This window comes from Lacerta agilis, chromosome 3 (genome assembly GCF_009819535.1).
Source record: "Lacerta agilis isolate rLacAgi1 chromosome 3, rLacAgi1.pri, whole genome shotgun sequence".
Lineage (NCBI taxonomy): Eukaryota > Metazoa > Chordata > Lepidosauria > Squamata > Lacertidae > Lacerta > Lacerta agilis.
This window is the reverse complement of record NC_046314.1, coordinates 107434265-107453702: the sequence shown is the minus strand read 5'-3', so window position 1 is coordinate 107453702 and position 19438 is coordinate 107434265. Positions and strand designations below refer to the sequence as shown.

The 19438-nt window shown below is 43.8% G+C and overlaps 1 protein-coding gene across 2 annotated transcripts in view; it reads right to left on the bottom strand.

Moving 5' to 3' along the window:
* The window catches only part of EML6 (EMAP like 6), a 151683-nt gene that overhangs the window by 81511 nt on the left and 50734 nt on the right, over positions 1-19438 (bottom strand). For both annotated transcript variants that reach the window (XM_033145091.1, XM_033145092.1), the window contains exons 6-12: positions 18761-18896; positions 13014-13215; positions 9841-9978; positions 7470-7726; positions 5359-5571; positions 2469-2636; positions 1373-1479 (exon numbers count right to left, since the gene is read on the bottom strand). In XM_033145091.1, coding sequence (XP_033000982.1) covers positions 1373-1479; positions 2469-2636; positions 5359-5571; positions 7470-7726; positions 9841-9978; positions 13014-13215; positions 18761-18896 — 1221 coding nt within the window. The remainder of the gene's footprint in view (positions 1-1372; positions 1480-2468; positions 2637-5358; positions 5572-7469; positions 7727-9840; positions 9979-13013; positions 13216-18760; positions 18897-19438) is intronic.

Here is a 19438-nt window from a genome sequence, read left to right as displayed (position 1 = left end):
TGTTTCACAAAGGCATTTGTAAGTGAACACGACCTTTTAGATGCTGCTGCACTGAGTTGCTTTCAACACTTTTATTAGTCCTCGTGAGTTAAATGATGGTTTAATTAATTGTTTATTGCTTTATGGTATACACTACATTTAGCACCTTAGGGTCCTACAGAATGAGAGGCAGCTTATAAATGGAAATAATAAATATACATTCTCAAAAATGCAGAGAAGGGTGCAATTGTTGAAACAATATACTTTTTCTTTTAGCTTCAACTTACAGATTGGAAAGTAAGAGATTTAGGGTCATTATGGCAAAAACATATGGAAGGCCACTTATACCTTAAACAAATGCATGCTTAGGAACTTCATGCAAATCTTCTTCCCTTCAGTGAAAATGAAATGCGATTCCTACATATTTATTCAGCATTTTTATTTCAAATAATTCCTTGCTGCCTTGGTAATGCACTGTAGCCTTTTAATTTAAAGGACAATTCCTGAATTGCAGGGGGTTGGACTAGATGGCCCTCGGGGTTCCTTCCAACTCTACAATTCAATGATTCTATGACAATAAATTAACATTACTTTTGGATTTACCAGCTAACAAGGGCGGTGGGTTTGAAAATCCTTTGCATGATTCTGTGAGAGACTTGCAGAAGAGCTGCATATTTGTCAACATTTTTTAAAAAAGTAAGTCTCTGGAAAGATCTACACCTGCTCATTCAAAGGTTTTCTAATTAACTGATCTAAAGGGGTGGAATGTTTAGTCCCATGATTGACATGCAATGTCATCTCTCTGACCTCTTGCTAAAAATAAGACCGCTATCCACATGACAATGGCAACAAAAAAAAACTCCACTAATATATTATGCAAAGAAAGAAAGAAAGAAAGAAAACTTAATGCCCCCTCTCATCTCCCTGCCTCCCCCTCCTAACTTTCTATTTCTCTACTTTCTCCCCTCTCCCTCTCCACCTCTCTTTCCCCTCCTCAATCCCACATTATCTTCAACAAAAAATGTCTCCAACTGACTGCAATTCATTTGCATGAAGGATGCTAAGACTTAAAAACAGAGACACTGAATGTATTTTTGTTACCTATGGAAAATCTTTATATGAAAATAATAATAATAATAATAATAATAATAATAATAACAACAACAACAAATTGTTATGGTAAAAAAGCTGAGTACAAATTCAGTTTAAATACCCCCGTTCATATTTTTTAGCCTTAACTTTCCTTAAATTCAACGTGGTCTCTCATTTAAACTCCCGAGCCCAGTTCTTTCACTTCGCATTTCCTTCCTTGAACTTTAAAATCCCTCAGCTGAATATGTTTCGATGGGTTTCCAGGTTGCTGGGTCTAATGGCCTGTTTCCATATTGCTCACCTGTCGGGTGTAGTTGATCTGAGCTTCTTGCTCTATATCTGAGTCTAACTCTGGCACATCAGATAAATCGGAGTCAGATTCTTCGCTGTGTGAATCTATGCCACTTTCTGCGTACGGGAGGAATGCACCAAATGACGTTTTAATAAAGGCAATTGAAAAATAAAGCCACATCCCCACAAATAATGAATGCAGAAACTTCAAACGATTGGTTAGTGTTTCTGATTTGGCAGTAGAAACATGCACACCGAACCTAATCAAAGATGCATGCAAAGCACAGTGTTCAGTGACCCCCTTCCATGAATTTTCAGTTTATTTCTCTTTTCCATGATGGCCATAATTCTACAGAAGTATTCAGTTCTTCACTTAAAACCGGCTTTTCTGTTCAGCTGCAGCAGAGCAGGTTGAAATGCAGCTCCAGCTGCTCATATTGTTCTCTTCTCTGTGCACATATAACTCTCCAGGATTCTCACCGACATCCATTAGTGACAAGCTAGAAAGCTGTGTGTACACAGAGGTGTCAGCAGTGTTTCCCCATCTGTTCTGCAGCAAATTCAAACCTCCCTATGTCTCCTATTCCAAATTTTCTCCGTTGGTCCTAGCTAAATATTCCTGTGGGTCTCTGCAGTTTGAAATCATTTTTTAAAGTTACTGATTTAAATATGTGGACGTCCCCTGATGCACAGCAAACATTGTGCATGCTATTATTTGAGCAAAACTGCACCCAAGGAGAACATGGGTCTGTAGGAAAGCAAAAGGCAATGTTCATGTTAGATTCAAGTATTCTGGGGGATAATGATTAAAAGAAAACCCATTCAATCCACCAAAGCTATCTTTTCAACTGCAACTTCTTTCAATGCCTGGCCAAAGCACCGAAGGCAAGTGAAGGTATTTTGCTTTGAGGGGCCCATGTATTTTGGCTGAATCTATACGGCTCAGTTCAAGTTGGAAAGGTTGGTTGGTTTTTATAACTGTAGCTGTTCTACAACTGTATATTATATTGCTTAATAACCCATCCTGGGATCATAATGGTGAAGGACGTGATTCAGTGAGTGAACGAATTAATGAATGAATAATAAAGAAATGTTATTTGCATTACCCTGGGGTGCTGTTTCATGGATTCCATTTGTTAAACCTTCTGGAATAAACCGCCACTGAAAAACAGAGTGATCTGCACCTCCAGTACTTATTACCCACTGAAAGTCATGCGACCAATGGACATTAGTAACATGTGCAGAATGGCCAACGTATTTTCTAAATTTAGCTCCTAGAATAATAATAAAAATACCATATTGATAATTGCAAATAAAATTCATGAAATGTCAGAAAAAAGCATAGTTACTTTATCATAAGTTCTTTTAATATAGCCAGCATGAAGTCACAATAAATTATATACCTGATCAACACAGACACACAAAATGTGTTTTCCTTTCCCAATTAATGGGCAATAATTTTCAGATAAATATTGCCCTGTCGCCTACCCTAATCAGTCTTCGTATCATGGTAGTCAAAATGGCATATTCATTTCCCCTCGTTTTGTAGTTTTTGTTTTTGTCTTCAGTACTGGCATATATTAGCTTGCTGATGTAATCATATTAGATACTTGTTCTTAATAAACAGAAAATAACAAATAATCCTTTGTTAATCCATAAAGCTATTTTCTCTTTTGCTGCACTGGACTAACACATCTAACTCTCTGGAAGTAGTTACTGAGAGTTTATGATGGAAGTTGTTTGCATAAGTCAATGTAAACATCACCAGTGCTTCTTTTTTCTAAAAAAAAATAAATGTTTAGGGGTACTCTCATTTTGACTCAAGAAAATCACCATTTTATAGTTCAAATTGGGGGAAATAAATACAGTAAATGGACAAAAGTACAAAGATTCACAAAATGTTTAAGGGTCTGTGTCCCTGCAGAAAAAAGCACTGAATATCACATAAGCTTAATGACAGAATCATTCTATCTCATTGCATGTTTTGAGTTTCATATTCCCCCTGCCCATGCATGTTTGATTGAAGTTTCCTTGGGGCAGAGCTTGCAGGGTATTATTATTTTTTTATGTCAGCTGTATGGCATGATATAAATAGTAAATCGAAAGAGAAAGTCCTTACACTGCTACTGTAAGATGCAGCCAGGAGGCCTTTGTCCTCTTGACTCTGAAGTTTGTTTTATAAAATAATTGAAAAGACATTGAAATCAGAGCCGTCTTAAGGGGATCTGCCGCCCTGGCGCGGCTATCCCTCCGGCGCCCCCGCCATGCCGCCTCTCCGCCGCCTCCCTCCCGCGCTTGCCGCCCCTTGGGAGGGGGGTGGGCGAGCGGGGGTGAGGGGCGTGGCGCTGGAGCGGCGCGGGGCTCTGCGCGCCCTTCCAGCGCTTCCGGGATGGGAGGCGAGGGCGGCCGGCTCGCGCTCCGCGCGCAGCTGGACGGCGCGGCGCTGCTGGGCAGCTCGCGCTGCATTGGGTGGGCGGCCGGCTGCGCGCGGGAGCGCGAGCCGGCCGCCCTCGCCTCCCAGAGCCCCAGCTGGAGTGCTGGAAGGTCGCGCAAAGCCCCGCGCCGCTCCAGCGCTCCAGCTGGGGCTCTGGGAGGCGAGGGCGGGCGGCTTACAGCCCGCCCGCCGGCGCGCGAGTGCCCGCCTGCCCGTGGGGGCGGGGGCGGGTTGGGGAGGAGGAGCCCGGTATGCCGGCGGGCTCGCGGGGGCGCCCCTGGGGCGCCCAGCGCCCTGGCGCACCGCGCCACCGGCTTCTATGGATGAGACGGCTCTGATTGAAATAAAACTGTTTTGAAAGCCAGCAGACCTCAGAACAACAGAATATGCTCAATAGCTTAGCATTCAGCAACTTCTAATGTTGTGTTTCCTGAACAATATGCCATGGACACAGCAGCTAGCATCCAAGGCAAATCAGGTATTGATTTGTGGGTGTCAGGAAACCGCCCTCGCTGGAGCTGGAAGCGGTGCTGGGGCTTTTTCAGTATTGGGAACCCCCATCTCCGCTGAGCAGCTCGTCATCTTCCTCCAGTGGAGGAAGCGATCACTCTTCCAGTGGGGAGGGGGAGATGGAGGCAGGAAGTGGGAGCAGGGGCTGTGGCAGGGATGGAGAGCCTCTGCGCCAAGCAGGAAGAGGGGGAGAGGGACCTTTCCGTTGCCCCGTTTTAGCAGGGAGGAAGGACGTAGAGAGGGGAGGCAGGGGTTCAGGATCCCGCGCCTTTTATGTTGGGCAAAAAACCGGAAACGGACATTCCCGGACTCTGCAGAGGGATGAGCTGGACGTCTTTATTTTAGCTCCACTGTAAATATCTGCACAATAAAGAACTTAGTGTTTAGAAGTTCTGCATTTGCCTCATTTCTCATGAGCAACCACTGAAACTCCTTACAGCGGGCTTCCAGTGGGCATGTGGTTGGGCACTGCGTGAACGAAATGCTGGACTAGATGAGCCTCTGCTGTGATCTGGGATGACTTCTCATGCTCTTTATGTTATTTCTACCAATTGTAACAAGCAAAGTCTTCAGGATTGGGGATTGACCTGATTTGGAGGGGATCCCATTGGATCCACAGCCAGTCAAAGACTTGACTGAGAGTTGGTGAAGGCCTAGTATGTCCTACAGAGTGAAACCAAGTGAACTTCATATATTACCAATGGACTACTGACCTGAAGGTTCCTTTGTAGGAGGCAGCACCAACAGCTAACGACCTCGAGTTAAAGATACCAGACCCCTTTTTTAGCTTTATGCTTTCCATTTCACTCCCACATACTAGTATCTTTTGGATATTTTCCATGTACGTGCCAATGAAACAGATAAATTATTGACATTGGTCCATCCAAAAGGATACGACACAGTTAGGGAGCAGGGCGGACAAGTGAGGAGGCACTGGGCAGTCTCTGGTGCTGAGGCTCACCTGAAAGTGGCTCAAGATCCACTAAGGAAACACTAAATGATCAATCCCAACCGCAAGCGAGCAATCAGTTATGCACAGGGCAGAGTCTTACCTTTCTTTAGACAAGGAAATCTGAACAATTTAACTAATCCGAAATCGTCTCCAGTCACCAGAACTGCATTATTGTAATTTCCATCCACAGAGTTGATGTCTGTAACGTTGCTATACTTTGGCCAGATCCCGTTCACTTCTGATCCCATCACACACGTCCAGGAAGCCCAATGAATCCCTTTGATTTCATCCTTGCTCGTTAAATGCTTTCCAGCTGAAACGAAATCAGGTTAATAAGCTGTTTAACCATTTGCATTTCAGAAGAAGTAACGGAACGGAAATTTCTACCTCGGCGGTTTTCTAATTTCCTGTTTTAAGGGGTTAGTTCCATATCAACCTGCCTGCTAAGGATTTCCTCCATGTCAGCTGTGGGATGACCACAGTTTATTGGTAAATCTTCATGTGCAGAAGGTCACAGGTTCAATCCCTGGCATCTCCAGGTATGTATGGATATTTCACTACCAGTTTCCTGAGAACCTTGTCAGCACTTTGGTTTCCACTGCATACAGTTAATTTCGGCTTCTATTCTTGGGCACTTGCCATCATCACTGGCCGCTCAGAAAGTAGGGCTGGGTGTAGCAGCAGCAGCGGACTCCTTGCCTGATCACAAAAATGCGCCACAACTCCTTTGTTTATATTATCACTGCAAGTCTAGGGTTTACAAATCTCGTAACATTTGTACAAGCAGTGCTGTTGGTTCAGAAGAAGTGATGTTCATCTGAGCTGCCTGCTGTCCCCAGAAGGCTCCCCTCCAGAAAAGTGCAGAGAGATGGAGTCTGGCTTCCATGCTCAATAGGAGTAATCTCTGAAACAACTCTAAACTTCCTGCTCAATAGCTGGACGTGTGTGTGTGTGTGTGTGTGTGTACATTAAAATGAACACATATATTTAGAATGAGCAAGCCACCCCTTGTGGGCACCCATGCAACCCTTCCCTATTTGTTGAAGACTTTTCAAAAGACGCCCCCACAAGTCTGACTGTAACCTGCATGCATTTTGAACCCATTTTGCAGACACTCCAAAACAACCCCAATGCGCACAGTGCATGCTCAGAAGCCATGGAATATAGAATGACGGCTGGAGAATAAAAACAGAGGAAGGGAAGGAACAGTGGAATGCTCTACCTGGAGGAAATGGCTAATTGGAACTCTGGGCATGGTCACTCCCTTTGGCAGTTAGGCTATACTGCAACATTTTGTTGCAGGTTCCACTTTCAACCACAGCCTATGTGTTATTATTTGTTTGCTTGTTTTATTAATTTCAAGGTGACCTGATTATAGTTTCATGTTCTGCTACAGGGAAGATGATGACAACGTTGATGATTTAGAAACCTTAGTTAGTTTGGGAGTTGTTCTAAATTCTGATAATGGCTGCTCCATTATCCTTTCTGGTGCATCAGGTCAAATCCTAGAGCTCCCCCACCAGTTCCAGAATAATTTTAAATGAAAGGAATTTGGATTTTTTTAAAAAAAAGGTTTTCTGTTACATATTTTATGACGTTTATTTCCTGAATCAATGCATAATGATTTCAATTTGAGCATGACCTTGGACATAATTCAGGTGGGGTAGTGAGTCTGACTAGGATGAGGGAAAGTCAGGTTCAAACCCCTGCTCAGCAATGATGTTCTCTCTGTGTGTGACCTTGGACTAGTCACTATTGTTAGCTCATATCAAGCAAGTCAAGCAGAACTTAAGCACAACCATCCTTCAAAACTTGCACTTCTCTGAATTTTGTAATGTACGTAGTTCTCTAGTCAAGTATTGTGTACAAAAATGTACACACTACGGTAAAATGTGCATTAAAACATATATATTAGCAGGAAAATTGCATTTTATTTGGGGAAATTTCTTTGCAAAAATATGTATACTGGGAGAAATCTGCACTAAAATGCTGGTGAATTTTCCCGAGGACTTTAAAAACAAATCACAGACGGATGCGAAAATGTGGAAAACTGAACTTAAGACTTGAAAACGAGAAACTGACTAGAAACTGAAGCTGACAGACTTGCCTTTCCCTGGTACCAACCAGCCTTTATACCTGTGAAATTTAAAACTGCACAGTTCTATTTACAGATATTTAAAAACCAACGCAAATCTGAAGGAGAGGTCTTACATGGCATCCTGTAGAAGAAGCGTTCTCCCGCACCATCATTCGTTTGCAAGAATTTGCTGTCCAGAGACCAGTCGATATGAGTAATAAAGCTAGAAGACTTGTTGCATTCTCCAGTTTTTTTGTACCGTTGAGCAACTGCATAGATATCCACAGGGCCATCGTTGGAACCCACTGCAAGATAGCAGCCATCTGGCGAAAACTTCATTTCATGAATTACTTCTTTCCGGTCTTTAATATGAACAACCTCTGTCATATCTCTGCAAAGGGGTGGAAATGTCAACAGCAGACCTGAAGATGCAAAACGTTAAAACCAAAACCAAGCCCACGCCATCTCAAAAGTCCCGGCTTATTTATTACTTCGATTAAAAAGAGCCCACCTTTCAGTTCCCAAAACATTAATAAACAGGTATAATTAAAACAGAGGTTTTATTTAGAATCTATGCTCTCAAAACAGTCGCACACACTCATCTGAAATAAAAGCCAAACAGATTCATGGTACTTTGTTATCACATCATTATGATTTGTCTTGCCACATATTTCTCTTTTTTTGTGCAAATCTAATTACGATGTATAGCAGCGGTTCCCAAACTCCCCCTGTGCAGGGACTACTTGAAAATTTCCAAAGGTCTTGGAAGACCGCTTAATGGTTTTTCTGCCTGTTGTAGCAATTGCAATCTGCTGTGTTAGAATCTGTACAATTTTTAATTGTGTCATAATTCCACCTTAGATATTGTGTTATAGTTTGAATTCTACAGAATTCCACAGGGACAGATGTCAGCTGCCACAGTTAGGCAGGAAGAATCTGCTGCACAAATATAAGACAGGAGACACCTGGCTTGCCAGTAGCACATGTGCAAAGGATCTATGGGTCTTAGTAGACCACAAGCTGAACATGAGTCAACAGTATTATGCAGCAGCAAAAAGCTAAAGCTATTCTAGGCTGCATCAACAGAAGTCTGCTGTTCTGATCATGGTAAGTAATTGTTGTTGTTGTTTAGTCATTTAGTCGTGTCTGACTATTTGTGACCCCATGGACCAGAGCACGCCAGGCACAACTGTCTTCCACTGCCTCCTGCAGTTTGGTCAAACTCATGTTAGTAGCTTCGAGAACACTGTCCAACCATCTCGTCCCCTTCTCCTTGTGCCCTCCATCTTTCCCAAAATCAGGGTCTTTTCCAGGGAGTCTTCTCTTCTCATGAGGTGGCCAAAGTATTGGAGCCTCAGCTTCAGGATCTGTCCTTCCAGTGAGCACTCAGGGCTGATTTCCTTCAGAATGGATAGGTTTGATCTTCTTGCAGTCCATGGGACTCTCAAGAGTCTCCTCCAGCACCATAATTCAAAAGCATCAATTCTTCAGCAACCAGCCATCTTTATGGTCCAGCTCTCACTTCCATACATCGCTACTGGGAAAACCATAGCTTTAACTATATGGACCTTTTGTCGGCAAGGTGATTTCTTTGCTTTTTAAGATGCTGTCTAGGTTTGTGTGTATTGCAAGTAACAATACCTTCTGCAAAAATGATGAAACTAACAGCACAATCCAATGCACATTTACTAGGAACTTGGAAGCAAATCCCACTGTTTTCCCTGGAGCCTACACGCAGAACAGTGTGCAGCAGGTATCAGAGAACGTGAATTTATTAGGGACATTTTGTACATTGTCGGGTTAATAAATAAGCACAGCCTCCAACCATACTTCCTATATTACTTGGGTAACAGTCGCAATTCATAACCAGAGAGTATGTATATTGACAAGCTAATAATGTGCACAGTATCTTATTGACAGTGTTCTGTTTTGCACACTGTTCAACATCATTTGGACACTATGCATGTTAACTGAAGAATGTGCAAAATCTCCTCTTCACACTGTCCATTCGTGCACATTCCCAATGCTTTCATCTCCAAAGATCTCAAATTAACCCCCACTTGCACAAAATTAGCCCAACTCAGAAAGGCCCATTTCAGTACAATTAATGATAGTACAGCAGGCTGAAAGCAAGCCTTTTGCTGATTTGCTGTCTTTTCAGCTCTCGCCCTTCTTCATCAGCTCATGTGCCCAGCTTCAAAGACAATATTATGGTATGTTAAAAATGGGAAACTGAAATGGGAAACTGTTGTTTAAGGGCGGCTTACAAATCAGGTTATCAAACGAGGATCTGGTTACTGGAGAAAGGGAGTGGCAAGGAAGGGAGAGGAAAACCTGTGAGCACACACCTCGTTCTCAGGCAAACAAACCATGGCTTATCAGAAAATGATGAGCTGGGCTATGGACTTGTTATAGAATTGTGCAAGTAGCACCCACAATTTCAGATTTGGTCCGAGTTTTTAGAATATGCTTGCTTTTGTTAGGTTAATTTTCTTTTTCTCCTACCTCACTCTCAGAACAATGAAGGAACCATCCTTCATTCCCAGTGCCAGCTGAGATCCGTCAGGGCTGAAAGATACACTTCGCACAGCTTCTTCCATATTGCAACGAGCAATCAAGGCATGGTCAGCAAGGCTCCATAACCTACGCAAGAACGAAAAGGACCAGAGGAAACTTATCATTGCAGAATATGCTAGTTATTTTCACTTGGCAGCAGAAACTTTTGTCTAGATTCTACTTGCTGCTCTCACTTCCTATTACACTAGCCTATTCCCAAATGATGAAAACCTGCATTTTTTAGAATCATAGAATCATAGAGTTGGAAGAGACTACAAGGGCCATCCAGTCCAACCCCCTGCCAAGCAGGAAACACCATCAAAGCATTCCTGACAGATGGCTGTCAAGCCTCCGCTTAAAGACCTCCAAAGAAGGAGACTCCAACACACTCCTTGGCAGCAAATTCCACTGTCGAACAGCTCTTACTGTCAGGAAGTTCTTCCTAATGTTTAGGTGGAATCTTCTTTCTTGTAGTTTGAATCCATTGCTCCGTGTCCGCTTCTCTGGAGCAGCAGAAAACAACCTTTCTCCCTCTATTTAATTGTATCATTAACAAATTCACAAAAAAATAAAATAAAATAAAAAATTCCTTCCAGTTGCACCTTAGAGACCAACTAAGTTTGTTCTTGGTATGAGCTTTTGTGTGCATGTACACCCAGAACCAACATTATCTACATTACACCAACCCCCCCCCCCGAATATTGCACCTGGAACACTGGCAGCTGCTTGTGCCAAGTTAAGGCTATTTTTCCTCCTAGCCCAGTGTTATCTGCTCTCATTGGTAGTGGCTGCATAGGGTTTGCAGGAAAAAATATCTCCCCTTGCCTGCTACCTAATCATGTTAAATGGAAATGCCAGGAACCTAATGTGGGCCCTTCTGCATGCAGAGCATGTGCTCAGCCACCCAGCTATGTTCCACCTCCAGTACACGGACAAATCTTTCCACCAGGAGCAAACACCAGTTTCTGCTAAAGTTAAAAAAAATGCAATATGCAAATGATGCCACAAAGCAAATGCAAGGCATGAATCAGAAAATCACAGATATTTCAACATGTTCAGCACATCAAGAATAGTTAGTATCAGCTGCTCAGAATGATAAAAATGAGAGGGAAAGGCCCGTCTCCTAGGAAACTGGCTTCCTCGGCTTTTCCCATGAATTACAGAATTACCCTGACATCAAACTGAAGGAATGTACAGTATACTAAGTCAACTGGGAAGATCAAGTTTAATGCAGGAGTTCGTCAAAAGGGTTTGGTTTCATTAGGGTGGGGGGAGAATGGCAGACTTTGACAAATGTGACCCTGCCCTTATATTAACAACTATGCCCAAGACCAGGCATCCCCAACCTGCGGCCCTCCAGATGTTTTCGCCTACAACTCCCACGATCCCTAGCTAACAGGACCAGTGGTCAGGGATGATGGGAATTGTAGTCCAAAGCATCTGGCGGGCCGAAGGTTGGGGATGCCTGCTCAGGAGTTCCTTCAGATCAACAGTTTGAAAATGCAAGGAATATAGGAGAAGGAGAAAGATTCCATATTTAAATGTTTAGAAAAAAATTAGGAAGGAGCATAGGTAGCTGCCTTTTAACAAGTCTGACTTCTAGTCCATCTTGTTCAATGTTGTTATGCTGACTAGTGGTGGCTGTCCAGGGTTTCACACAGGGGTCTCTCCTAGCCCTAATTTCACAGAGCATGCAGTAAATCACACAGTTCCAAGTTGGAGTTAACTCTTCATTTGCAAAAACACAATCTTCAAGGACTTGGCTGAGCGTCAGGTCTAATGAGCCCAGCAGCAGCGTTGCCTGTGGGTCTTACTCCATGAAATCAGTTGCTGAGACTAAAGATCCCTGCCTCCCCACAGCTGTCTTTGTGTTATCCTGTGAACCGCCCTGAGGCCTGCAGGCATAGGGCAGCATACAAATTTAGTAAAGAAGAAGAAGTTGTCTCCTCCTTTCCAGGGCTTTCCCCAAACAATCGGAGACTGTGCATGTGTGCAGCCAATCTCTCCTCTGCCCTTTTCATGTCTCTTCTGGGTCAGGGAGACAAGTGGGGAGGGGAGCTTGTCGCAGCAGGAGGGGAGACACAGATGCATGTTCTTTTCTAAGCAGAAAGTTGCCAAAAGCTAAGGCTGGTCGAATTGATGCTTTTGAATTATGGTGCTGGAGGAGACTCTTGAGAGTCTGCAAGAAGATCAAACCTATCCATTCTTAAAGAAATCAGCCCTGAGTGCTCACTAGAAGGACAGATCCTGAAGTTGAGGCTCCAGTACTTTGGCCACCTCATGAGAAGAGAAGACTCCCTAGAAAAGACCCTGATGTTGGGAAAGATGGTTGGCACAAGGAGAAGGGGACGACAGAGGATGAGATGGTTGGACAGTGTTCTCGAAGCTACTAACATGGGTTTGGCCAAACTGCGAGAGGCAGTGAAGGATAGGTATGCCTGGCGTGTTCTGGTCCATGGGGTCATGAACAGTCAGACACAACTGAACGACTGAACAACAACAACAAGGCTGGTCGAAATCTAGCAGCTGCTTGCACTTCTCAGAAAGACCGCTTCAGCTTCCTTTGGAAGCTCTGTTATTCACTTGTCTAAAACCCTGACTTCTGCAATCCTTAACCAGTCCAAAGAATTGTGTTTTCTTGGAACTACTCCAGCTTATTCTATCAGACACCTGGCCACTGATTTTATTTACTTGAAACTTATGCTGGCTGCTGCATCCCCCCCGCACCCAAAAAATGGGTTACTTAGCAACAACCTCACCAGTAAATTGAGGAAAGAGCTCAGATCTCGAAGCTTTACTGCTGTTCCAGGACAATTAATGCTTGAGCCTTCCTCTTGAGAAAAATTAAGCAGAACAGGAATAGTTTTCAGAGCCATAGTTCAGTGGTGGAGCATCTGTTTTGACCGCACGTCCCCTTTCATGATGCATGTTTGTGTGTGTATACAGAAACGTCTAACTTTTACAGGGCTTGCCGCATACATTGCTCTACTTAGTGCCTCTGGCCCCAACCCCCACTGGTGTGTACCTCCCTGGGATGTTTACCAACAAGGAAATGCCCCCACCCCCATTTAAAAGCATGGCAGCTCTCCAAAATAGGCCATCTTCTTAGGCTCTTGCCTTACCGCACAGATCGATCATCGCTGCCGGTAACAACTAACGGTTTCTTGGGGTGCACTGCCAGGGCCCAGAGCTCTCCTTCGCAGTGACCTTGCATTATGAGCATCGGCTTGTCTCTTTCTCTCACGATGACCTCAAATATTTCGCTGTCCTGAGTCCCTGCTAAAAGCCGGTCTGCTTTCCAGCACACGCTTCGGATGGACAAACCTGCGAGAGGACAGAATAGCTTTAGGACATCGACGACGGCTGGTTATCAGTCTGTTTATATGGGACATAGAATCCTAAGAGTTGGAAGGGACCCTCTGGCCCACAGCTGTCCCTGGGTGGGCTCAAACCACCAACCTTCTGGTCAACAGCAAGACACACTGATCCACTGTGCCATGATCCAGCCAAAGTTAAGCCCTTAAGTTAGGGTTGCCTCAAACTCAGGACAAAAGGGAGAAACGTACTAAGAGGAAGACACACTTGGCAAACCCTCACCGTGATCAACTCCCACCTGGAAACCTATGACCCCACTGTGGAAGGACGTGTGGATCCAGAATTGGCCTCCACAGTCACTTACGGACTCACTGTTAAGACCGTGTTCATGGAAGACAATATTACTCGGCTATGAGGGATCGCCAAAGAAGAAGAACATTCTGAAGAGCATATAAGAGCATGCTATGACAACTCTCATTTGTGCTGTGGGTTAAACCACAGAGCCTAGGGCTTGCTGATCGGAAGGTCGGCGGTTCGAATCCCCACGATAGGGTGAGCTCCTGTTGCTCGGTCCCAGCTCCTGCCCACCTAGCAGTTCGAAAGCACATCAAAAGTGCAAGTAGATAAATAGGTACCACTCCGGCGGGAAGGTAAATGGTGTTTCCATGTGCTGCTCTGGTTCGCCACAAGCGGCTTTGTCATGCTGGCCACATGACCCGGAAGCTGTAAGCTGGCTCCCTTGGCCAGTAACGCGAGATGAGCGCCACAACCCCAGAGTCGGACACGACTGGTCCCTTTACCTTTTACTTGTTTCCTGCTTGTCTCGTGATTTCTAGACATGGGTCTGAGCAGTCTTCTGTTCACCCCACTGCTTCCCCCCCCTGGAAACCCTCTCTTTACTGCTGAATCGGAGCAAACATCAGTCCGCGGAAAACCTGATGGACATTTGCTCTGATTCAGCAGTAAAGAAGAGAGTTTTCCAGTTGCCAAGTCCAGTGCTGTCTATCAAAGATGAAAGGCAGCTCACCTGGGGCTTGTTAAGGCCTGCCTGCCAGGGTCTGCAAAAAACAGGGCCCAGCAGGCTGGAAAATATCAATATGCCATTGGTGTACTACATATCTCTCCATGGGATGCAAGGTGGAAAGACCTCATTTCGGATGCTGATTTTCTGATTCGGCGCACACACATATTTTTTTTTTTAAGGTAACCTGTTCACAAAACACCATTCTTTCCATTCTTCAGCTCGTGTAGTAGCCAAAGGTAAATTTATGTAAATGCACACACCGTTCTTTATTAAGAGCTGTTAACTGAGATGCATTTTATCTGATACGAATCAGATATTGGTCCTTTTCTCTCTCTAGTTCACCACCACTGACTATGTTAACGAAGTGCATATGGATGAGCACTGCCAGAAGAGTTAATTCTCGCTGCTGGCAGGCTTGCAATCTGTTTTGTCTGATAAAAGCTCTCTTCTACTGTACAATAAGCAGATGTGCCCTGCTTCCAAAAATATGAAAATAAAACTGACTTTAATCTCATTCTTCCATCAAAACTGCAGTTTTGCTATGTTTCATGGGGATTAAGTCACTGCATGACACGGTCTAATATTAATTCCTGGTTCAGACTCTGAAAAATCTTTCACGTATGAAGAGCCTGGCTAGTTCAGCCTAAGGGTCTAATTCACCCCAGCATCCTGCTTCTATAATGGCCAGCCAGATGCCTCCAGGAAGCCCACAAGCTGGTCATGAATGCAAGACCTGTCTACCATTCCTCAAGCAACAACAACAACAACAACAACAACAACAACAACAACAATAATAATAATAATAATAATTTATTATTTGTACCCCGCCCATCTGGCTGGGTCTCCCCAGCCACTCTGGGCAGCTTCCATCAAACATTAAAATACATTTAAAATATCACAGTTTAAAAACTTCCCTAAACAGGGCTGTCTTCAGGTTTTTTCTGAATGTCAGGTAGTTGTTTATTCCCTTGACTTCTGATGGGAGGGCGTTCCACAGGGCGGGCGCCACTACCGAGAAGGCCCTCTGCAAGGCATGAAGGTTTCAGCTTTCTGTCATTAACCCATAATTATGTGTTCAGATTGTTTTCAGGGGAGTTTCACTCCCTCTAAAGCTGTGGTCTCACAACTCAGAACTGATCCTGTGAAGGTGCCAGACACACTTCTGTGTAGACAGAGCTTCCCAGCTTTAGGGGCGGCCCCTATTCTGGGTCACCACCCTCCTGAACTTCCAAGGGTGGGAGAATTACCAAGAGGGTCTCTGCACTCTCAGGTGTTTGGAGCCAAAGCCTTTTAGGTCTTTAAACACTAGCGTGAACATCTTCAATTGCACCTGGAAATGAACAGGCAGCCAAAGCAGTTGGAAGAGAAGTTACATGAGTTCTAAACCTAACCCTAGTCAATAATCTGGCCACTGCATTTTGAACCAGTTGAAGTTGCCAAGTTGTCTTCAAGAGTAGTCACACTTAGAGCTCATGAAGCATCACGGCCAAGTCATTTCTGCCAAAAAAGGGGCTATATACCTGGCAAAATCAGATGGGGCTGGAAACAGGAACTCCTAACCACTGAGGAAATGTTGCCCTCCAGTGACAATGCTGGATGCTGGAGTTTATGAAGCAGCTTCTTCTAAGGGAGTGCAACCCTGACCAGAACAGGTTGTCTCCAGACTTCTTGGGCTTTGGAACTTGGAACACATAACTTCTCTGGCATTTTTAGGACATATGCATAGGCACTTACGCAGACATTCCCACCGTGCAGAGATGAAGCGCATGACCCCCCCCCCCTTCATGGATACAAAAGGAGCCAAAGTGTATCTACACAATTCTCTGCAAGTGGAATTTTGTCTCAATGAGCCAATTAGTATTAATAGTTTATACCTCTACACCTGCGTGCCGCAATTTTATTTGCCCTCCTGTGCTTTTCTCCAAATGTTTTCTACACAGAATCAATGGCTAATAAATGACATTAATTTGATGAACCCCTAATGAGACCCCCCCTCCCTTAAGCTAAAAAGATTCTAACTTCCTTCAAGGCTGGAATGCATTCTAGACCCCCTGTGGGAGGTTAACTGACATGCCTTTACAAGCAGCACATTAGGGGTAAATGGCATTTATAAATAAAAGATGGCACCCTACTGCTGCCTATCATTCTGAAGAGAAGATTTTTGCCCCTCCATAAATGTGTGGACTGTCACTCTCCTGACAATTGTAAAAATATATATGGAAACTGGAATTGCTCTAAAGCACCCTCCTCTATATGACATCCTTTTATATATTTGAACATGGATAAGGATAAGGGTTAGGAAGATAGCTTTGTTACTTTATTCTGATTTGTGATTCCCAGCTATATCTCTTCATTTGGGCATCTGGCAGACCTTTATCTTGCTTTCTTATTGAAAGATACAGACCAGTATGTAACTCTTCAAATGGCAAAAATTTTAACTTCTGTTCTGACATATAAGTGACATAATGGACTGCTGTTTGGAAAGTGAAATTTCCTTATAATTCCCATATTTAATTTTGTATCCTTATTAAGGCTTTTATTGTCATTAATTTTTAAATTTAATGTGTGTATTTGTCTTAGTATTGTTTTATATGAGCTTAAAGTGATTGATATATCTCTTCATTGGCTGTGGCTATTTTTATCCCCATCATTTTGAGGTCCTCTTACAAGCAGAGTACACAGGAGCTTCAACCTTGGAGAAATGTCAGTGCCCATTTCTATGGATTTACTGCTGTTAATACTGATGAAGCTCAAACTGTGCCTGCAAAGGAGATCCTGCAGAGAAGTTATCTGGAGAAATAATTTAAAGGATAAACCACTAACTACAAAAATACAATGGCATAAATAGCATCTCTTATTCACTATTTATAGAAGCATAAATGGGGAAACATTGCCATCACACTGGAGGCGGGTGACACTAAAACAAATGAATGGAGAAGATCTCTAGCATTTTCAGGTAACAGAGACGAGAAAAACTTTTTGTGTGTTACAGTACAATGGTATAGCTATTAGGCAAGACTTTTATGCCAAGCATAATTTCGCACACACATATTTCTGGATGGAAGGTTCACTCCATTGAGATACGTGGGACTTACAACGTAAGAACTCTCTGGATCAGACTGGGATCCCTCCAGTCAAGGGTCATGTTTCCAGCTGGATCCTTTCAGAGTGCCCACAACTTAGAGCAGGGATATCCAACAGGTAGATCGTGATCTACCGGCAGATCACTGGACGTCTGCAGTAGATCACTGGTAGATCATTGGCTTCCCCCAAAGAAGCTGGACAACTGCGGTTCCCCTTTAAAAAGCTCAACATTTTACCTCCTCCCTGAAAAAACTCAACAACTTTGACCAAACCCCCCCAAAATGGGCATTCCTCCTTCCTAAAAAAAGTTCAACAACTTTGACCTGAACCCCCCAAAAGGGGGTAGATCACTGCCAGTTTTTAACTCTGTAAGTAGATCGCAGTCTCTTGGGAGTTGGCCACCCCGATTGAGAGCCAGTGTGGTGTAGTAGTTAAGAGCAGTAGACTCGTAATCTGGGGAACCGGGTTTGCGTCTCCGCTCCTCCACATGCAGCTGCTGGGTGACCTTGGGCTGGTCACACTTTTCTGAAGTCTCTCAGCCCCACTCACCTCACAGAGTGTTTGTTGTGGGGGAGGAAGAGAAAGGAGAATGTTAGCCGCTTTGAGACTCCTTCGAGTAGTGAAAAGCGGGATATCAAATCCAAATTCTTCTTCTTCTTCTTCTTCTTCTTCTAGCATCTTCACATGAGCACCTCAGTCTGTAACACTTGCTAGAAAAGAAGCCGCACTAGCCAGTGCTAGTCAAGTTGCTCACTAGGAGCTATCCATGGTCCTGCAACTTCTGTCCAGCCTTGACTCCTTTTCTGTGGGATCCAGCACTGGACCAGAATATGACAACATATCCCATAATACTCCCACACATAGCATTGCTAGATGCAATCACACAGAGTGTTGCTGCTGCTAAGTATTGTCCTGCACTGCCATAAGGTAATCCCACGAGGGGTTACCAACCATGGAGGAGACTCTACAACAGAGCATCTTTCTCTGGACCCCCTCAAAACTGAATCTGGCCCAGAAATACTGGGCTTGGTGGACAAATATTCTGACCTGCTATAAGGCAGCTTCCTACATTGTCTGTTAAGGCAGTTTGAGTATCAGAGATTGCACACATCACAATCTGCAATCCAAATGCTATACCCATTCATTTTGCCACCTCCAATTACTCTGTAGTACCACCCAACATGAAACGAAGGAATTGGTTTTGCTTCACTTGGGGAAGAGGTAGTGCCGTAAGCTACAATTGTGAAAACAAAGGCAAAATCTGAAGGGCAGATGTGCTAACTCTTGTATGTATTCCACTGCCTCCTCAGGATCACAGCAATATGGATTAAATTAAAACTCGGAGGAAGAGAAAAAGAACAAAAATATTCATGTTTTGTATTGCATTAAATACATTACAAATAATTTCATAGAAACATAGAGTTGGGTAAAAAGTATTTTCATTACCTTTATAGCCTTGTTCATTTTCCCTGAGATCAATTTTAGTTATTGGCTTAAAAACAGTGTCCCATAGTCGGATGCAGCCATCTCTCCCACCGGTGGCAAAACCTTCTTCGCATGCATACATGCTAAAAATGCCAGCCTGCGAATGAACAACATACATACTTGAACTGGATTTCTAACAAAAGGCATTTCAAAGCCCAAACCTGTTTGCAAGGGCTTAAACGTCATCACACTTACGTTGGCTTCACATCAGCTTGTTTTTCCTATGAAACTCCCATTGTTTAAATAACCCGGTGATTTGATGATTCCACCATATATCAGGGGACAGGGGCAGAACTTTTCCATAAATGGGGGGAGCGAAGAATGAACATGATCACGTTTATCATGTGATGGTCGCCAAGTGAACACCTCCCTTAGCATGATTTATAAGTGAGGAACTCCACACAGAAAACCTAACTTATTTTTTCATTAACAAACAACAGCCTCATCCAGGGTTTGGCACCGTGGGACCCCCAGATGTTGCTAGGTTCCTATTCCCAAAGGTCCCAGTCCTCCTGGCCAGTGGTGAGCTGGATGATGGGTGGTGGAAGCTGCTTCACTCCCAAGTCATGAGTGGTGGTCAAGAAGTGGCGTGATGCGCTCTCTGTAGCTTCTCACCTGCTGCATTTCCTGGCAAAATCC